The sequence below is a fragment of the Acomys russatus genome, chromosome 10, assembly GCF_903995435.1.
Source record: "Acomys russatus chromosome 10, mAcoRus1.1, whole genome shotgun sequence".
In the NCBI taxonomy this organism is placed as follows: Eukaryota; Metazoa; Chordata; class Mammalia; order Rodentia; family Muridae; genus Acomys; species Acomys russatus.
In genome coordinates, this window is record NC_067146.1 from 55,497,924 (window position 1) to 55,519,307 (window position 21,384).

The 21,384-nt window shown below is 47.6% G+C and overlaps 1 protein-coding gene across 4 annotated transcripts in view; it reads left to right on the forward strand.

Moving 5' to 3' along the window:
- Positions 1-21,384, forward strand: part of Dpp6 (dipeptidyl peptidase like 6) — an 846,101-nt gene that overhangs the window by 801,268 nt on the left and 23,449 nt on the right. For all 4 annotated transcript variants that reach the window (XM_051152206.1, XM_051152208.1, XM_051152205.1 and 1 more), the window contains exon 16: positions 1,624-1,742. In XM_051152206.1, the coding sequence (XP_051008163.1) occupies positions 1,624-1,742 (119 nt within the window). The remainder of the gene's footprint in view (positions 1-1,623; positions 1,743-21,384) is intronic.

A 21,384-nucleotide genomic window follows, 5' to 3' on the forward strand; every position in this document is an offset into this window, starting at 1 on the left:
ATGACCACACTAGACAATGACACCCATGACCACATTAGACAATGACACCCATGACCACACTAGACAACGACACCCATGACCACACTAGACAATGACACCCATGACCACACTAGACAATGACACCCATGACCACACTAGGCAATGACACCCATGACCACACTAGGCAATGACACACATGACCACACTAGGCAATGACACCCATGACCACACTAGGCAATGACACCCATGACCACACTAGGCAATGACACCCATGACCACACTAGACAATGACACCCATGACCACACTAAGCAATGACACCCATGACCACACTAGGCAATGACACCCATGACCACACTAGGCAATGACACTCATGACCACATTAGGCAATGACACCCATGACCATACTAGGCAATGACACGCATGACCACACTAGACAACGACACCCATGGCCACACTAGACAATGACACCCATGACCACATTAGGCAATGACACCCATGGCCACACTAGACAATGACACCCATGACCACACTAGGCAATGACACCCATGACCACACTAGACAATGACACCCATGACCACACTAGGCAATGACACCCATGGCCACACTAAGCAATGACACCCATGACCACACTAGGCAATAACATTCATGACCACACTAGGCAATGACACTCATGACCACACTAGGCAATGACACCCATGACCACACTAGGCAATGACACCCATGACCACACTAGACAACGACACCCATGGCCACACTAGACAATGACACCCATGACCACATTAGGCAATGACACCCATGGCCACACTAGACAATGACACCCATGACCACACTAGGCAATGACACCCATGACCACACTAGACAATGACACCCATGACCACACTAGGCAATGACACCCATGGCCACACTAGACAATGACACCCATGACCACACTAGACAATGACACCCATGGCCACACTAGACAATGACACCCATGACCACACTAGGCAATGACACCCATGACCACATTAGGCAATGACACACATGACCACACTAGGCAATGACACCCATGACCACACTAGGCAATGACACACATGACCACACTAGGCAATGATACCCATGACCACACTAGGCAATGACACCCATGGCCACACTAGACAATGACACCCATGACCACACTAGGCAATGACACCCATGGCCACACTAGACAATGACACCCATGACCACACTAGACAATGACACCCATGGCCACACTAGACAATGACACCCATGACCACACTAGACAATGACACCCATGGCCACACTAGGCAATGACACACATGACCACACTAGGCAATGACACCCATGACCACACTAGGCAATGACACCCATGACCATAGTCTCCACATTCTGCTATCACCCTGCCTGCAGTTTCACTGATGGTCAAATAGCTACCATCCAGGATTTGAAGGACTGAGAAGTTTCCAGAATCTGGAGGAATATGAGCTGGGTAGGCTTCTGGAAAATAGAGTTGAGTATCCCCAAAGAAACTCTGATGGGAGTAAAGCTTACACGGTTGTCAGCAGGAATGGCTGGGCAGCCTCAGAGGGGAGGTACTCTGCAGGGAACTTGACCTCCATAATTAGTCAGTCTCTGCCCCTGTTCTCACTGGCTCTTTGCTCTTCCAGTGCCAACACTGTGGATGACTTCAACAGGCAGTGTCTGTCCTGTGACCTGGTGGAGAACTGCACCTACGTCAGTGCTTCCTTCAGCCATAACATGGACTTCTTCCTGCTCAAGTGTGAAGGTGAGTGGCTGCCATTCCACACCTGTCCCAGGAGGATGCTGAGGTCTGCAGGCAAGACAAAATGGGTGTGATGGGAACACGGCCAACTGCAGAGCCAGGGACACTAATCAGGAGGCAGGACTGCATTCGCATCTTCTTACAAAGACTAAAACTCGTCAGGGGGTTTCTCTGTGTTGAGCTACATCTCCCCTCCCATTGTCCATAAAAGACCAGTAAGCTGTGAGCTACTTGAGGTATCTACCTGTTGCATAATTGTGCCTGTGCTGTCTATAAAAGTGACAAAACAGTTCCAAGATCAGGCTTTCCAATACGGAGGATTGGGATTATAAAGAAAGACACAGAGGTACAAGTTCCTAGAGCCCAGTTCATTGATCCCAAGTACACAAGTAGTGTTTGTGTGTGTGTGTGTGTGTGTGCGTGCACGCGCACGCCTATGTATACCTATGTGCTGTGATGCATGGGTAGAGGTCAGAGGACAACTTTTAAGAGTTGATTCTTTCCTTTCACCATGTGGGTCTGGGAAAAAACTCACATTCGAGCTAATGGCAAGCGCTCATATCCACTGAACTGTCCCCCTGGCCCATGTGTAAGTGTCATTTATCACACCAATCAGAGCACTCATTAGGAGGCCAGGCCTCAGCGTGGATGCAGAAAATGTCTTTGCATCTTCTTCTTGTCTATTGCAAAGAGTGAATCCATGTGTCTATCACATTTGGGTGGATAGCTCCTTTAAAAGTAAACTTCCCATTCCAGTTCATCAGGCATGGCAGCAGGGCCACTGCGCCCTAACTCACTTCTCCTGCAGAGTCAAGCAAGCCAGCTGTGGTTATAGGCCTAAACCCCTCAAGGCATCATGGTCCCCTGAGGTAAGAAAGTAGCATGCAGCAAAGAGGCAGGCATTAAGGCTGCTACCTGAGGGACTAGGCCTGATGAGTTAAGACATCCCCTGAGGGGAAGTGTCTGCTGGGGTTTCTGACTACAGACACCTCTGTCTGTTAGGTGGCTTTTGGATCAGGCAGTGGACATCGCTAGCTTCCTCTGGTGTGGCTCAGGCTGTTGTACTGTGGATATCGAATGATCCCAAAGGCCATATGCTTAAAGCTCGCTCACCAGCCTATAGAGCTGTGGGGAGGTGTCTAAAGGACTAGAGGAAGAAGTTAGGTCTTTGGGGGCATGCCCTTGAGGGTTGTGTTGGCTGTGTTGGACCTTGTCCCCTCAGTTAAAGCAGGAACATGGCTGTGTGGCAGCTAGCTCAAGGTGCTGCCATTTCTTCTCAGTGACCCGATGCGACTCTCTCTTCATTATCACAAATTAAATAGATTCACTTCAAGTAATTGATCATGTGACCTTGCAAAAGCACATGCAGTCCAGCTTACTGAAAAAGTGAGGGCCTGCCTGGTGGACTGCTCAGTGGCACTCTTACAATTCGGGGGAGAGGGCGCCTCTGCAGCTACCACACATCCCTAAGCAGACCATGACCTTTCCTTCCTTTGTGCATCCAGCTTGTTGTTGAAAGGCGTCTGTGGGTGGACAATGACCACAGAGCTAGGATGAGAGATGACAGAGCGCCTCTAGATGGTTCAAGGGGGTGGGAGAGAACACTTAGAAAACAGCTGACATCTGTACTGTATGCGCTGTGGTGCTCTATGGGGACGGACAGCAGCAGGACACCCTCCACTGCATCCCAGGATACTGCATGTGCCTGGTGCCTCCTCCTCGGGCTACTGACACGCTGAGGGCTGAATGAACATGCAGGGAGTGGCTTAGACAGCATCTCTGCAAGACCAGTGCTCACCTCCCTCCCCAGCAGCCCAAACACACCAGCCCCATTTCACAGATGGAAGCATCACTCACCCAACTAGTGGGTGAGAGCCAGGTCTTCCTACCCCTGGACATGTCAGAGGCCCGGGCCCACGAGTGCTTCTCTTGTGTGGAGTGAAAACTAATCTTTGTAGATCTCCGAGTGGAAGCCCTGCATACAGCCTGGGCACAAGAGGGCGCTGCAGCCCTGCACATTGATCTCCACAGGCACCCTTGCTGGGTTCTGTGTTAGGGTTTCCCCTTGTATAAACTTCACCACTAGATTGAATGTGTCTGTCTCACTGGGGACCACCGAGAGCTAAGCCCTGGCTTAGAGAAGGCCTTCTGTGGTACTGTCTGTCGGGCAGACACGGGGCTTGACATTAGACACACAAAGATGGAACACAGAGGGAGGTCCTGCTGTCAGGGATCCCAGAATCTAGGATAAGAAAAGTTGGAGGAACATTCATTCATTCATTCATTCATTCATTCATTCGTTTTTCAAAATAGGGTTTCTCTGTGTAGCCTTGGCTATCCTGGAACTACTTTGTAGACCAGGCTGGCCTTGAACTCATTGCAATCCTCCTGCCTCTGCCTCCCTGAGTGCTGGCATTAAAGGCATGCACCACCACATTGAGTGAGATGATGGCAGAGGAAGAGGAACCTTTAAAGAAAGATGGCTGGCTGCAGGTTACCAGCGCATCCCTAGAGCCTCAGCTCAGGCCAGGTCCGCCTCCCCCCCCCCCCCCTTCTCTCTCTCTCTCATGGCAGGGCTTTGAGGACATGTGAACAGTTCAGAAGGGCAAAGAGCATGGGAGAAGGCACAATGTGGCACCGTCTGGGGGAAAGAAAAACATAAGCACATGTAACTGTCCACTTGAACAAAGTAGAATCACATTGGAAAAGTCTCAGTGGGGAATTTTCTAGACCAGGCTGGCCTGCGGGCATGTGGATGACAAGGAGAGTAACGAGCCGGGTGCAAACATGCATGCATTTATTCTCCCTGCTTTTGACTGTGCATGTGACCAGCTGTTTTAAGTTCCTGCTGCCTTGACTTCCCCACAGTGAGGGACAGTCTGTCACTGACTCAGTTTCCCAGGGTAGCCCTTTGGCCACTCTCACATATTGCCTAAAGTGAGGAAACCTCAGTTTCTGTTTGATGACTCACAGCCTGAGTTAACGTAACCATCAGTTAAGAATGGCTTCTCCATCTCAGATTAAAATGAATGAAGTTTTTTTTTTAATGTGTGTATGAATGTTTGTCTGCATGTACTCACATGTGCCATGTGCATGCCTGGTGCCCTTGGAGGCCAGAAGAGGGCCTCTGATCCAGGGGAACTGGAGTCCCAAACATTTGTAAGCCACTGTGTGGGTGCGGGGACTCAAACTCAGTCCCCCGATTGAGCAGCAGGTGCTCTTAACAGCTGAGCCATCTCTCCAGCTCTCAGACCAGAGTTTCAGATGCACAAAGAAGATTCGTGTGGTCACAGAATTCATTTTTTTCTCTCTCTGTGAACGGCAGTCTCTATGGTCAGTGGAGCTCGATATGGAAAACCTGGGCTAGGTCAGGCTACCCTAGGAAGGCAGGGTGCATGACACATCCTCACGCCAAGGACAACTGACATATTTAGATAACTCTTCTCTGCTAGATCATCAGCATGGTTTCAAAACAAAGAAAGAAAAAAATACAAGGCGGGGAAACTTGAATGGCCAGGGAAACATTAGCTTGACCAAGCAAACCCCTGCCTGCCACTCCCCGACACACACACACACACACACACACACACACACACACACACACCTTTCTTTCTTTCTGAGACATGTCATGCCACCATCTGCAGAGAGACCCTGTGACAACAAAGCGTTGGGAGGGAGTTGTATGCAGGTCAGGGAGTGCTGGCCACACCGGAAGCTGCTAACAGTTGGAGAAGGATCCCCTTGGGTCATAGGGAGTACAACCTTGCAGATGCTGTGACCTTGAACTTCAGGTTGTGTGCATGCCCCTCCACCTGAAACTCCACTCTGACTTGAGGTTTGCCAAAAGGAATTTGACAGAAACATCTCTGAACACGCATTTCCAGCTCTGCTGAAGAGGCAGGCCCTCAGGCCCATCACCAGCTCTCAGAATCATCAGCACCCATTCTCTCCATTTTAATAAGCCCTGAAAATTAAGTGCTACAGGGAGACTTGCAACTACAGCCTAGAAGGAAGGAATGGAGTCCCGCCTCCTTGCTGATAGGCTGGTGGGCCTGTGTAACAGTTCTGACACCAGAACTTCTCTTGTGAGCTCTCTAAGGTCAGTGGTCTGTCTTTGTAGCTAGAAATGTCTTTGTACCAGCCATCCCACATGTCTATCGGTGTAGCTAGACATGGGCACCCGTTTCTGTGACTGTGACAGCATCCTAACAGAGGGCAGTGTAATGGTAACCTCAGACACATAGTGAGTGACCTTCTAGAATGTTCCTCCTGAGGTTCCTGAACCTTTAGTCCTATTCTGACCCACAGAGCATGATGTGCCCAATTTCTTGGTGCCACTCCTAGAACTGCCTCTGGCCTGCTGCCTCTTCTTTGGTCTGCCTTGGATACAGAGGGGCCCCTGGCAGCGACAATGCTGCCTTTGACAGACTCCTCTTCCACACAGGCCTGTCCCATCCACCCTCAGCCCGCGCAGGGAGCTGAACCTCCAGACAACTGTAGTGTGCTGCAAAGGGGCTGGTGTTTCAATGAGAACATCTGTTCTGTCACACTTTAACAACACAACTATTAAAGCAAGAGGAAGTTAATTACAGTTGTCACTGTGTTCAGACTACACTGGTGCTTCCTCTTTGTGGAGCACTCGTGTATGTGTGTGTTGTAAAATACTTCACTGGCGTTACACGCTGCTGGTTCTATTTAAATCATTCCTAATTTCTCACTGATGTGATCAAAATGGGGAAGAAATTAGGAAGTAGAGATTTTAATCGTAGGAAAAAACTGAAAAATAAATTTAAGGAGTGAGTCCTAGGCCAGCACACATGCAGACACACGTGCATGCCTACACACTCACTCTGATGCACGTGTAGGCATAGGCATATATTTGCTCTACATTTATAAGAATGGTGATATTCATTTCTTTCTCTCCTCTCTCGAGTTTTGGTGAGGCTTCTTTCTTCCTTCTTTCCTTCCTCCCTTCATTTCATGTGCACATGTGGTTTCCATGTGTGTGTGAATGCTTTCATGCATGTAAACTAAGCTAGGAAGTACAGCAAAGGATGGAAACTGAGATCTTCTCTCACTCTGTAACAAGTTTATATGTATGTATGTATGTATGTATGCATGCATGCATATAGTCAGAGAGCTCTGCTGGAAGCTGGCAGAGTGTCCTAGCTGCTTGAGCGTAAAAGCCACCGTGGCCCCCTACAATTCTGTACCTCCATTTATTCACAGAATATGAATATGAAACAGACATAATTCCCACTTTATGGGTTCCCTTTAAGCAATAAACGAGATGCTACATGCAAAAGATCAGAACAGTGAGTGGCACACGGGACACACCAAGAGCACATGGCACAACAGGGTCAGTACTTGTCCTTATTGTCACTGTTTCCATGACCACAAGCAACGGGAGCACTGTCAGAACCTTAAGGAGGAGTTTGGAGCAAATATTGAGGAAGGCCTTAGGCAGGAGAAACACGCAAGGGAGAGCATGTGACGATGGAGATGGGACACTTTCAACAGAAGATGTGTGGAATCTACCATGAAGGAGATGGAGGAAAGCCAGCTGCCTCTCTTTCAAGCGTGTTCCACTTGCAGCCATGGGCTACATGCAAAACAAAATCAGAAACTCACCCAAAACATTATGAGATTCTTTTCCAAATGTTCTTTGTAACCAGCCTGTGGTTTGTGAATGTGGAGTTTGTAGTGGTCAACTTTGCATCCTAATGTTGAAAGGGACATGCCCGGGTGGTGTGGTTTGCTTTTGGGTTTGGGATTTAGTTTTTCAGAGACTGCCTCTTGTGTGTCTCAGGCTGGCCCTATGCATCACCTTGAAATCCTGACTCTCCTGCCTCTGTCTCTAGAGTGTGAAGACTACAGCTGTGTACCACTAGGCCCCATTTATGTGGTGCTGAGAAGGGAGCCCATGTGTGCTGGGACAACACTCTGCCACCTACACCCCCAGGCCCATGATTTACTTCTGTTCCCTTTGAAGCTAGAATGAAAATCACATGATTTAGAATCTCAACTCACTTCTTTCAGAGGATTCTGGGGGCCAGAGCATCACCTTCCCTACAACCCAGTGGCTCCCTGCCACTGCCATGGGGACACCCAGCAAGTGGCCTAGGCAAGATCCAAGCCACACATTGTGAAGTGAGTCATGGGTTTATCCAGTAGAAAAACAGAGCGAGCTAAGAAGGAAGATGAGCAGAACACTTCAGACATGATGCCTTCGGGGGTCCATGAGACCGAGGCACAGGACATGACCAGTCCCCATGGGCCTGCATCCTCCCACTTGCTGAAGCCACCTGTCCTGAGAAGTCAAGGACCATTCCAATTTGAGAGTAAAGGACCCATTGGTCACCATCACCCATGCTGGATATGCAGCCCAAGTGGCTCTCCTGTCAAAACTCGTCTTTCCAAATGGCTTTGTTCTCTCCAGAAGTTGAGCTCACATTCTCACAAGAAGGGATGTTTTCAGAATTCTTCTAACCCCAATGCTCCCCGGCTCAGGAGGAATGTGTAGCCCTTCCCCCTTGAGCATGCTTGGTGATTGACAGGGTTACCTGTGCATGCTGCCACAGCACTGTCATTACCAGAGATAGACAAGATCTTGTGTGGCATCTAGGCATGGGCCAGGAAGTTGTGGGGATAGTGAGGAGCCTCACTATAGCCACTATGATGACTTGTTCGTAACATCACAACCTGAGGGACACACAGCATCAATGCATCAGATGCTCATTCACTTAACCGACACTAGCAATTAGCAACATACGTGGAGTTCCTGCACATTTTTCCATGTGGAGTACATGATATAATAAATTTCAGTAACTGTGCTGAGTTCACACCTGTAATTCCATTACCTGGGAGGCTGTAAATTTAAGATCAGTCTGGGCTATACAGAAAGGCCCTAACTTGATCATGAGGAGGAGGAGGAGGCTGAGGAGGAGGAGGTTGAGGAGGAGGTTGAGGAGGTTGAGGAGGAAAAGGACAACCACAATGAAGAAGACGATGACAACGACGATGATGATACACTAAGTTGTTAAGTTCCAAAAAAGACTGATGACCCAAGACATAAATACATCATTGGGAATCAAATTAAGATACAATTGTTTTGACTGAAAGTCACCACTGAATAAGAACCACAATATGGCAGGCCAGAGCTATTCCTTTTCAGTAGGCAGGATACCAAGTCCTTTGAGAAGTGAGTCAAGAAGAGCCTGATGTCCCTTCAGGAGCTAGAGGCCCTGGTCCAGATTCCAGTCCTGGCACTTTAGGGGACTAAAAACTAAGTTCCTACCATCACACTGTGAATTCTGTATAACCCTGAATACGTCACTGGGAGCTGTCAGGTGGTGCACACCTGAAATCCCATCATATAGGAGTTGGAGGCAGGAGGGTCAGCAGTTCAAAGTCACCCTCACTACATAGTGAGTTCAATGCCAGCCTGAGCTGCATAAGACCCTTGCTCAGTAAACAATGAATTCAATTTAAGTTTTAAAATGTTCACCAGGGTGGCAGATGCAGTGGCTTCAATGCAAGAAGCTCATAGGTCTGGCAGCTTTTTTAACCAGATACCTGGAGGAATGGGTTGAGATCCAGAGTCTTCCAAGTCCCCCTCCGTTTTAAAAATAATTATTACTGTTTCAGTCACTGGGAAGGCTTGACTTCCTCAAATGCCTGTCACGTGCCCCAAGACTCACACATCATTTCTGCAGCAAGAGGCCACAGGTGACGAGAACCAATCAGCTTGGTGCAGCCTCTTCATCCTTCTTTCTTTCTTTCTTTTTTTCTTTTCTTTTTTTTTTTTTTTTTTTTTTTTTTTTTTTTTTTTTTTTTCCTTTTCGAGACAGGGTTTCTCTGTGTAGCCTTGGCTGTCCTGGACTCATTTTGTAGACCAGGCTGGCCTCGAACTCACAGTGATCCACCTGCCTCTGCCTCCCGAGTGCTGGGATTAAAGGCATGTGCCACCATGCCCGGCTCTTCGTCATTCTTAAGTGTGGAAATTGTCCGCCAATCTCCACAGCCCTCCCTGAGCAGTGCTGTTCAGACTCTGCCTGCAAAATAGAATCACTTTCAAGTTCCCTGGATAGAAAATTTGATTGAAGCAAAACTAAATGCTGTGGGGCACAGGCAGCGGGGATTGGGTAGGGGGTGGTGGTAGGACTAAATCCCAGGCTTGATGTCACCGATAACAAGACTTCAAAATCAGACAGCAACAAAACCTGTCTGTAGCGTTGACTGGGAAATACTGACTTAGGAACAAATATTTTAATTATCTGCTGCGGTTTGGGTAGCCCCCTGCTCCGTTTGTTAGGATGATCATATCACCTGGGTGTATACACTTTCTGCACCAGGCATGCATGATTCATGAGCTGGTAAATAAAGAGATCTGGAGCCCGTGCGCGGCAGGGCCCTTGCCAATTATCTCCACTGGCCAGAACCTGCCTTCTTCGCCTGCATGCAGCTGATCTTTGAAAGCATTCATCAGCCGCTGGCAGCACGAGTGGGGTCGCTTGGGATCTAAGAGTCTCTATTGTTTACACAGTAGGAGGTTAGCAGCGGTTGGGAGTGATGCCTCAGAGCGCCTTCCCAGGGTGCAGGCCAGAGTGAGCAGGGAAGGCGAATGCTCTCTAATGAGAGTTTCTATTCTGATGGCTTCTCCCTTAAAGCTCTGTGCCCTGTTTCTCATCTGCGAGTGTCACCTCTCCATCCTGCCAGACAGGTGCAAACTCATGCTCTAGACCAAATGGGGCTGGAACACAGTAACACAAAAATAAATAGTTCCCATTTGCAAGTATCTTGTATAACCCTGAATTTCACTTTAAGCGGAATCCAAATGTGTAACTCTCTGTCCATCGCCCAACATAATCTACCACAGTGTGGTGTTCATAAACTCACCTGCTTATTTTTCACCTTTCAGGAGCAACAGCAATTTGAAAGTCAAACATTTAACTTTCCCTAAAATCAACTCTGTCTCTAACTACAGATTTCAAAAGGTCACTTTTCTGTATTCTTCTCTTCATAAGCAATGTTTAGCAAGTACAATTTATCTCCTGCTATTGGTGACACAATTTTTGTGTTTGTCTGAACATTTATGTTAGCCTTGTTTGTTTGTTTGGTTGGTTGGTTCTTCGTTTTTTGAGACAGGGTCTCTCTGTGTAGCCCTAACTGTCCTAGAACACACTTTGTAGACCAGGCTGGCCTCGAACTCACAGCGATCCACTTACCTTTGCCTCACAAGTGCTGAGATTAAAGGCGTGTGCTACCACTCCCGCCTGTGTTCCTTATGTTTTGAAGAATATGTGCGTGGGTGTTCTGCCTGCTGAATGCGCATGCAGTGCCCTCAGAGGCCAGAAGAAAGAGCCAGAAACCCTGAAACTGGAGTTGATAGATGGGAGCTCGTGATTTAACCTGGCTCCTCTGGAAGAGCAGCCAGTGCTCTTAACCGCTGAGCCGTCTCTCGTGCCCCACCTGTGTTCTTGCTTGCTCTGGGGTGCACTGGCCACATGACAGGCTGAGTTATCAAAGATGTACAAAGTGTTAGAACAGGCTGGAAAGAATCTTAGATACATACATACATACATGCTCATTCTTGCTTGCAAATGTGAGGTTAGGAGTGTGTACATACAAGTGCGTGCACATGAGGGTGTGTACACATAGAGCCAAATAGTAAAGAGCTGGCCTCACTGACAGAGGAGCTTGTAATGAGATACAATCGTATGTTTTCACACATCCTCAGACTGGATGAAAACATATGCCAGCAGAGAGATGGGCTAAGGAAAAACAGAGTGCAATCCTGTCCCTGCCACCTGCTTCCATCTTCCCCTGTCCCCCGCCTTCAGCTGAGAGTTGAGCCTCCTTTTTCTTCTTTACTTCTGTGTGTGTGTGTGTGTGTGTGTGTGTGTGTGTGTGTGTGTGAATGGTGTGTGCGTGTATGTGTTTTGGGGGTATGAATTATGTGTAGATGTGGGTGTGAATGGCGTGTGTATATGTGTGTCAGGTGAGGGTGCAAGGTATGTGTGTGTGTGTGTCAGGGAAATGAATGGTGTGTATGTGTGTTCGGGTGTGACTGATGGGTGTAGGGGGTAAGAGAGAGGGAGAGAGAGAAAGAGACAGAGACAGACAGACAGACAGACAGAGAAACTGGGTGTCCATGCACTGTGTATAATATATAGAGGCCCAGTTTCGACGTCAAACATCCTCCTCCATCACTCTCCAACTTCAGCGTTGAGGCAGGGTCTCTCACTTGAACCCAGAACTTGATGATTCATCTCCAGCTAGCCAGCTTACTCCAGGGACCTCCTGTCTCTGCCTCCCAGGTGCTGGGGTTACAACAGGTGGTCTGCCACAGATGCCCTGGCATTGCCACGGATGCGAGGGGCCGCTTTAGCTGCTATGCCATCTCCCCGGACCCTGAGCCGTCAGGCTTCCCCATTGCTGTGGCCGCTTTGTATCTCAGAGGGAGATTCCCAGCATGCACCTGTTGGCCTTGGCCTACCAGACCTGCTACCCAGAGCTGATGCCCTAGAGCACACAGCCTGGGGCCTGCTGCAAAGCAAAGCGCTGGCTGCTGGAACTTCTTCCAGAGCTGTTTCTGCTCCTGCAGTAGATAGCCAGGTGGGAGCTGTCTGGAAATCGAAACAGCCAGATGGGAGCCAAAACTGCCCCCAGGTCTCCTGACCAGTCCCTGATCACACTTCTGGTGGCCACACTGACTGGTCAGAATTCTGGCTTCCTTTGAGAGTAAAGAAGGGTTATTCAGGTTTAAGGCACAAGAATCTGCATAAACAGCAGCCAGCCCTTGAGCAGGCAGTGTGACAAAATGGTAAAGGCCTTCTCTTATGTAAGGCTGACCTTAATGGAGACTAAGGAAGTTTCAGACAAGGTGTGCCACTCAGAAAAAGAGGGGGAAATCAAGATCAATTTAAAACTAGCGTGACAAAAGCCTAGGTTCGCGCTTTTGCCTCACTGTCACCAAAATGCGTGAGCAGAGTAACTTAAAGGAAGAGAGAATTGGCTTGGCTCACAGCTGCAGAGGGATTCAGCCCAGCACAGCCAAGAAGGCAGGAATATGGTGCAGGAAATGTGGTCACGTGGTAACCAAACAGGAAACAGAGAGAAAGAGAGAGTAGCTAGGAGCCAAGGTAGCCTTAGCCTTCAAAGACTGACCTTTGATGCCCGGCTTCTGCCACAAAGGCTCCATCGCTTGCCTGGTCAGAGCCACCAGCTGAGGAACAAGCCTGTGGGGAACAATCACATTCAAATCCGAACATACCTTAGATGCCTCATTAGTAACAGCACTCTAGTTGTGTGAGGTTCGCTTAGCATGTGTTACAGGCCCCCCCAAAATCCTGTGCATGTACCAGGGTTTCTTAACACATTTCTTCGTCTCTTAGGAAAGCAAAATAGCACAGGTCTGGTCAACAGTCTTTGTTTCTTAGGAAATTCACTTTAATTTGGATGTTTTCCTAAATCACCCACCAATTCTCAGAAGCTGTGGTGATCTGCATGAGAAATCTCCCCCTCACTGTCTCCGCCATTTGAACAGGTGGTCCCCAGTAGGCGAGGATCTGGAAGCCAATGGACGCTGCCATATTTCACAGACTAACCCACTGATCTTCTGCAGGGAGTGTGATGGCATGGGGGCCATAGAGTCAGGGCACCTGCCCACTCAGGGAGGAACTGACCCCAGGTCATTCTCAGATATGTAGTGCCCTCAAAAAGGCTCATGTGTTAAAAAGCCCAGCTGCCTGCTAGTGAGCTTCTGAGGGGTTGTTGGCCATGGGGGCTCTGACCTCAGCCTATTTGATGGGTTCACAGCTGACTGACCTCTTTGGAGGGAGGGTCTGCTTGGAAGGAGTAGGTCACTAGAGGGGGGCCTTGAAAGGCCTCTCCATTCCCCCATTCCTCTTCCTCTCCTCTGGGGATCCTTCTTTCTTACTCCCCTCCCCCACCTTATCTACCCCAAGGTGAGCCCATTGCTGCATCACACACTCCCCACTGAGACCTCAGCATGACCCTGAAACAATAAAACCAAGTAACCCTGGGCTGAAACCACAACCCACAGTAAGCCGGTCCTCCCCTGGGCTGCTCTCTCTGGTATATTACTGGGGCAATAAAAAATGATGAACGCGGGTCAGGGCTGCACGTGTTGCAGAGAATCGGGTTATAATCTGTAGACACAGAAGGGTCTTTGGGCAGCCTTGAAACTTGATCAGTGTCCTCTTTAGTACAGTTTTACTTATAGTATACTTGACCAGTCTAAGAAGGATGTTCTGTTAAAAATCACAATGACAATGGCTCTACTACAACATGGCTCTCCTGCCTGTGAGTGAAGATGGTGACTGGTGGCAGTTAGTGAGAATCAGGGGTACAGAGCCACCATATCCTAAATTATTAAAAACAGGGGATGGAGAATCGTCTCAAGAGACCTTTCATCAACCTAATTTCAAGTTTCACCCTTGATATGTCATGGCCAAGTTGGTACTTAGCAGGCCATTCATTCACCGCTATATTGTTCAGCAAACTTTACAAATGCATTGCCCACTGCCTTTCTAGGGTCGGAAGTAAGAGAAGGCACAGAATTGTGCCTGGGCATGGGGCTCAGTGTGTGTGCCTTTCTGTCTGGGTGGGGTAGAAATGGTCTTACTTTTGAAAGTTGCAGCTCAGCGAGGGCATTTGCTGACCCTGGTGCTGGCAGCACTTGTGAGGAACACCAGAGAAATATCTGCAGCCATGGAACCAAGAGCTAGCTTCCGAGGTAGCATTAAATTAGCGACGGTGTGACTAAAACGGGGCTAAGAGCAGACCTGAAGACTGCACAAGGCTGTGACCTTGATACGCACTATAGAACGCCACAGAAGTCACGTTTTCCTATTGCTCTTCAGAGATACAGCACATCTCTATTAACCACAGTCTACACAGCGTATGACAGGCCGCTTGAATTTCTTTCGTCTGTCTAGGAGAAATTTTGTGTCCTTTGACCAGCACTTCCTTCCACACCCCCAAAGCCCCTGCTCACCAACATTCTACTCCCTTCTACACATCTCAGGAAGTGTGCTTATCTTTCCGTGTCTGGCTTATTTGGCTGAGTGCAGTGCCCTCCCTGTGTGCCCATGCCATCACAGGAGTTCTAGGGGATAAACAGTGCTCCCATGGGAATATGCTCTTTTCTTTGCCCAGTTATTCAGTGATGGACACTTGGTTGCTTCAGCATATTGACTTAGGTGGTGTAAGCTTCTTGGGGTGTATCTTTTCAGTTTTCTGATTGTGTTTCCTTGGGGTGCACACCCAGTAGTAGGATATACCTGGGCCAATTGGCGGCTTTATTTGTAGGTTTTGACACACCCTCATGCTGTTTCTCACAATCACTGTACTAATTTACAGTCTCACCAACAATAGACAAGTACTCTTTCTCCATATCCTCACCAGTGTGCTATCACATGTCTGAATGCACCAACCTAAAGGTGTAAGATGGTGTGGTTTTAATTAGATTTCCACAATCAATGATTTTGATTGGCCATCTGTTGGCCATCAGTCTGTCTTCTGTCAAGAAATGCTTCTGTGGGGACTGGAGAGATGGTCCAGGAGTAAAAAGTACACACTGCCCTTCCAGAGAACCTGAGTTCAGTCCCCATCACCTATGTCTGGCAGCTCACAATCTCCTATAACTCCAGCTCCCAGAGACTCAATACCTTCTTTTGGCCTCTGCTAACAGCCACACACACATAAAAAGTAAAAAAAAAAAAAATCTTAAGAAAGAAAGGAAGGGAGAAAAGGATGCTTGGAGAGTCATTTTTAATGTTTTTAACATATCTGTATGATGTGTGAATGCACATGTGAAGATCAGAGGTCAATGTTGGGTATTTTCCTCGATTGCTTTCACCTTAATCTTTTTGTTTGTGTTTGTTTTTGTTTTTGTTTTGTCAAGACAAGGTTTCCCTATGTAGCCTTGGCCGTCCTGGACTTGCTTTGTAGACCAGGCTGGCCTCGAACTCACAGAGATCCACCTGTCTCTGCCTCCCGAGTGCTGGGATTAAAGACGTGTACCACCATGCCCAGCCCCTCACCTTGATCTTTTAAAGCCAGGTCTCTCATAGAACCTGGAGCTCACTAATGAGCTAGCCTGCAGTCTTCCAGGATGGTCCAGCATCCAGCACCACAGTGCTGGGATCGCAGCAAGGCCACCACACACACCTTTACATGGGCCTTGCAGGTCCCAGTCAGATCCTCATGCAGCCAGCACTGTACTGGACGAGCATCTCCCCAGCCCTTCCCTGGGCTTTTCCACTGAGAGTTTTGTGGCAATTGGAGAAGGGTACGCGGGAAGCCACAATTCCGTCTGTTGTCTTATTTTCTAAGTGAGTAAGACTGGTCTAGTTTGCTATTAAGACTTAGTGGCATTTGTAGGCATACATGCAAGTATTTTGTGTTATATTTTGTCTGTACATTTAAAATATGTGTGTTGCAGAGATGGTTCAGTGGTTAAAAGCCCTTGTTGTTCTTTGGGAGGCCCTGAGTTTGGTTCCTGGCACCTACATCAGGAAATGTCTGTAACTCTAGCTCAGGGGAACTGATGCCTCTGGCCTTCCCAGCTCCTGTACTCATGCGCACATACTAACATACAGACACACATATCCAGTCACGAGTAAAATTAATAAAAATAAAGTGAGGCTTGGTGGCGCACACCTTTAATCCTAGCTCTTGGGAGACAGAGGCCAGCCTGTCTACACAGTGAGTTCCTAGCACTTGGGAGACAGAGGCCAGCCCTGTCTACACAGTGAGTTCCTAGATATCCAGGACAACCTCAAGAGATCCTGACTCAATAAACAACAAAACAATAATAGTAGCTAGAGAGATGCCTCTGCAGTTAAGAGCATTGGTTACTTTTCCAGAGGACCCAGGTTCAATTCCCAGCACCTACATGGAGCCTTGCAATTGTCTAAAACTCTAGTTCCAGGGGACTCGACACCCTCTTCTGGCCTCTGATGGCATTGCAAACAGATGGTGCAAAGGCATACATGCAAGCAAAACACCTATACGCGTACAAAAAAAATTAATGCGCGAGAGCACGTGTGCAAGCATAGCAAAGTATCATTAATAGTGTTAGGGATTGGTTCTCTCCCATGGGATGGGTCTCAAGGAGACCAGTCTTTGGTTGGCCGTTCCCTCCATCTTTGCTCCATCTTTGTCCCTGTACATCTTGTAGGCAGAACAAATTTTGGGTGGAAGGTTTTGTGGATGGGTTGCTGTCCCCCTCCCTCCGCTGGAAGTTCTGCCTGGCAACAGGAGCTGGCCACTTCAGGTTCTGCTGCTAGGAGCCTCAGCTAGGATGATCCGTATAGACTTCTTGGGGCCGCCCCATCCCAGGTTTCTGGAAAGTCCCAGAGATGCCCTTCACCTCTGATTTCTATTCTCTCATTTAGCCCTCTCTTCCCTGCTTTCCCTACTGCTAATCCCCATCCCTGCACCCCTCCCCAACCCCTCTCCAACCCAGTTCCCTCCTTTCATCCACATCCAATGTCTATTTTATTTTCCCTTCTGAGTGAGATTCAAGCATCCTCCCTTGGGCCCTCCTTATAACTTAGCCTCTTTGAGTCTATGGATTATAGGATGGTTATTCGTTACCCTGTACTTTATGGCTAAAATCCACTTACAAGTGAGATATAGCATACATGTCTTTTGGGGTTTTATTACCTCACTCAGGATGAATTTTTTTTTCTAGTTCTATCCATTTCCTTGCAAATTGCATGATGTCCTTGTTTTTAATAGCTGAGTAGTATTCCATTGTGTAAATGTACCAAGTTTTCTTTATCCATTCTTTGGCTGAGGGACATCTGGGTTGTTTACAGCTTTTGTCTATCATGAATAATGCCTCTATGAACATAGTTGACTAAGTGTCCTTGTTGTATGGTGGAGCATCTTCTGGCCCAGGAGTGGTGTAGCTAGGTCTTGAGGTAGAACTACAAATGCAGAGACCCACAGCCAAACATTAGATAGAACTTGGAGAGTCCTATGGAAGAGTTGGGGAAGCAATTGAGGGAGCCAGAGGGGTCAAGACTCCACAAGAACACCTACAAAGTCTACTAACCTGGGCTCATGGAGGCTCATAGAGACTGAACCACCAACCAAAGAGCATGTATGGAGTGGTTCTAGGTCTCCTGCACATATGTAGAAGATTCACAGCTTGGTCTCCATGTGGGTCCACCAACAACTGGAGTGGGGGCCCACTCTGACTCTGATACCTCCCTTTGAATCCTGTTCCTCAAACTGGGTTGCCCTGTCTGGCCTCAGTGAGAGAAGATACACCTGCAGCAACTTACTGTGCCAGGGTGGGTCGGTACCCATGGGGCAACCTTCCCCTTTTCTGAGGAGAAGAAGAGGGGAGAATGGGGAAGAGGTGGTGTGAGGGTGGGACTGGGAGGAGAGGGGGGCTGTGATCAGGATGTAATGTGAATAAATAAATTAATGAGAAAAAGAAAGGGTAAAACTGAAAACGTATATAATAAACCAATATGATGGTGCATACCTTTAATCTCAGCACTCAGAAGGCAGAGGCAGGAGAATCGTCAGGTCAGCCTGGCCTACAGAGCAAGTTCCAGGAAATCCAGGACTAACAACTGGTCTCAAAAAAACATATATAAATAATAAAGCTTTTAAAATATTAGCTTAAAACATTTTAATATTTTGTAACCTGTTATAAAGAAGATATAAAGCTTTTCTAGTTCTAGCTCTGTCCATGGATTGTTCATGTTTGGTGGTGGACAATTGCATAAAATATGTTCAATAGTGAAAGTGTAAAGTCCAATGTGAAGCCCCCAGCTCCGCATCCAGGGGCTGCTCTAGTGGCACGGATGTTGTTCACTGAATTGTGCAGAGTTTGGTCTGGTTATTTTATGTGTGATTTTTTTTTTTAATTTGCAACTTTTTATAATAAAAGTTTTTAATGCTTATATGTAAATGTGACTGCACACACACACACATACACACACACACATACACACACACAAACACACCACACTCACTAGAATATTCTAGAAGATTTTGGGCTACTCTGGGAGGAGGGGATGAAGTAGGTTCTTTAGCTGTCACTTAGCCCCTTTCTTTACTATTGAGTTTTTGCTTAGAGACATGTATTATGTCAGCGTATTAGAAAATGATGCCTCATCCAAGTTCTGTGATTTTTCTCGCTGCGTGAATGAGACAAAAGACTTAAAGCTTCTCTGCCGCTGTTCTTGTCTGTAAACTGTCTGAAGTGCTGTGAAGATTGGACTTGAAATTATTCATAGGAGAGAGTTACCAGGGTGCCTCTTACATAGTAGGCACTGAATAAATAATAATTGTTTACATTATTAATAAGAGGGTGAGACGTGCTATGTTTGCAAATTTTCTCACTGTGAAATGTGCGTGGCAAACGGATGCAGGCTCTTTCTCTCTCAATGACTGCCTTGCTCTCTACCTGGACTCCCGGGGGAAGGGATCGCAGAACAAGAGCATGTAGCGTACCTCAATGGTGTAATCCGGCTGTCAGGGCTCACCTACCTGTCAGAGTGTGTAGCTGCATGTTCCAGTGGCTTCGCTCCTTCAGGTAGGAGCTGCCAGAGTTAGCAAATAGAAGTACTGGCTGCCAGGCCACGTGTGAGTTTTAGGCAAATAACAAATAACTTTTGTCAGTATATGCTAAGTGCCACTGGAACATATTTGTTTCTCAGAAATTCACAGGTAGCCAAGTAGGCTTCATTTCTTTTCCTGACCAGCCTGTCTCGGATTGGATAAGGAAGGGGCACAGCATGGGCAGAGAAGGGCTCCAAGCATTGTAAAACAGTCACTACAGAAGTCAGAATGGAGGTTCCAGGACTGTATAATCAGCTATACAGTCCTAGAAGAAGGAATCAAAGTCTGAACACACCCAAGTATTTGCAAAGGTGTGTCCTCTCTCACTGAGGCCAGACAAGGCAGCCCAGTTAGGGAAGCAGGGTTCGAAGGGAGGTGTCAGAGTCAGAGAGGCCCCACTCCAGCTGTTGGTGGACCCACATGGAGACCAAGCTGTGTATTCGTCACAGCTTACTTCCCAGTGGCCACATCATCAGCCAAGGTGCCCACCCACTGGTGAATGGATAAGGAGAACGTAGCATATATGACAGAGAATTTATTACTCAGCCATTAAGAAGAGAAGTCCACCATTTTCACAAAAATGGGCAGACCTGAGTTATCATGTTAAGCACTATACGCCAGAATCAGAAAGACAAGTACCAAACATTTTCTCTCATATATAAAATCTAGATCTTATTTACTTATTTTTATTTATATTTTACTTATTCTTTAATTTTAAATTTGTATGCCACATGTCACATATATACACATCAATCCCCAACTCGCCCTCCTACCTCTTCAAAGTAATCCCTAACACACCCAATTCCAACTCCTAGATTGTTTTAATCTTTAATTATGTGCATGTTTGTGTCTGTGTGGGGGGTGTGCTACTGATCCATCTCTCCAGCCCCATGCTAGATTTTTTTTTTAAGACAAGAAAGTAGAAAGACTATAATGGAAGAGAAAAGAAACCTGAAAGGAAACCAGTAAGAAATGACAACTGAGATAAGTTATGATGTTACATGTAAGTGTGGGATTGTTACAGAGAAAGCCACTATTTTGTATAATGAATAAGTGCTTTTAAAATGGAGGTGCTGGGCCTCCTGGACTCTCACTGTGTGCACTGAGTGGTGTCTGGGTCAGTCCCAGGATGGTCAGTCTCTGTTGTGACCGCAGTCTGTGATTCTAGCCCAGCAGGACACACCAGTGCACTCTGACTGAGCCTGCCTCTCTGTCCATCAACACAGAGCATCCTTCTTGGGCCTGGACGAGATCTCAAAGCCACGCTGGGACTCATGGCAGGTCCCTGGCCCTCAACTTAACCATTTGTCACATGCACTCTGGAAGTAGGCAAGGAGTTCTGACAGTGGCACTGTGGATACAAAGCCCCAGCACTGCTCTTCCTAAATATTCATCCTGTGACATTTAACACACATACACACACACACACAGAGAGAGAGAGAGACACACATACACAGACATACAAACACAAACACATACACATTCACACAGACACATAGACACACACACACACACATGTTCCAAACACCCTAGAGTCCCCAGCCAAGCACAGGCGACCACCCTAGCCATGTTACCCTCCATCTCTTTCTGACCACACACCTCGTGCTTGCTCTTTCCCCTTTTATCACTACCCAGTCCCTACCCAAGTCCAAAAGGTGTCATCGCCCCCCTAGTGTTCCGTGTCAGTCTTTCCGCGTCACTCTACAGATGTTTCCAGATGCTGAAAGGGACAGCATTGAATGAAACAAGCTCTTGCTCACCATCATGGAGCTGTGTCCTAGTGCTGCAGATAAGAGGCCAGTAATGTCCAAGACCATGACATCACCTTGGCCTGTGACATGGTACCCTGTAAAAGAAGGCAAGTGTGTGAGTGACCAGCCCTGTGGTCATGGGTAGGTGCTCTTTCAGACTAGGTACAGCTAAAGGCTTTCCAGGAGGGAAGAGAAAAACCAGCCATACTGATACCTGGGGCCAGAGAGAGCAAGTGGCCTCCAGGGACAGCTCAGCCTTCCCTAGACCCTGCGGCAGGCAC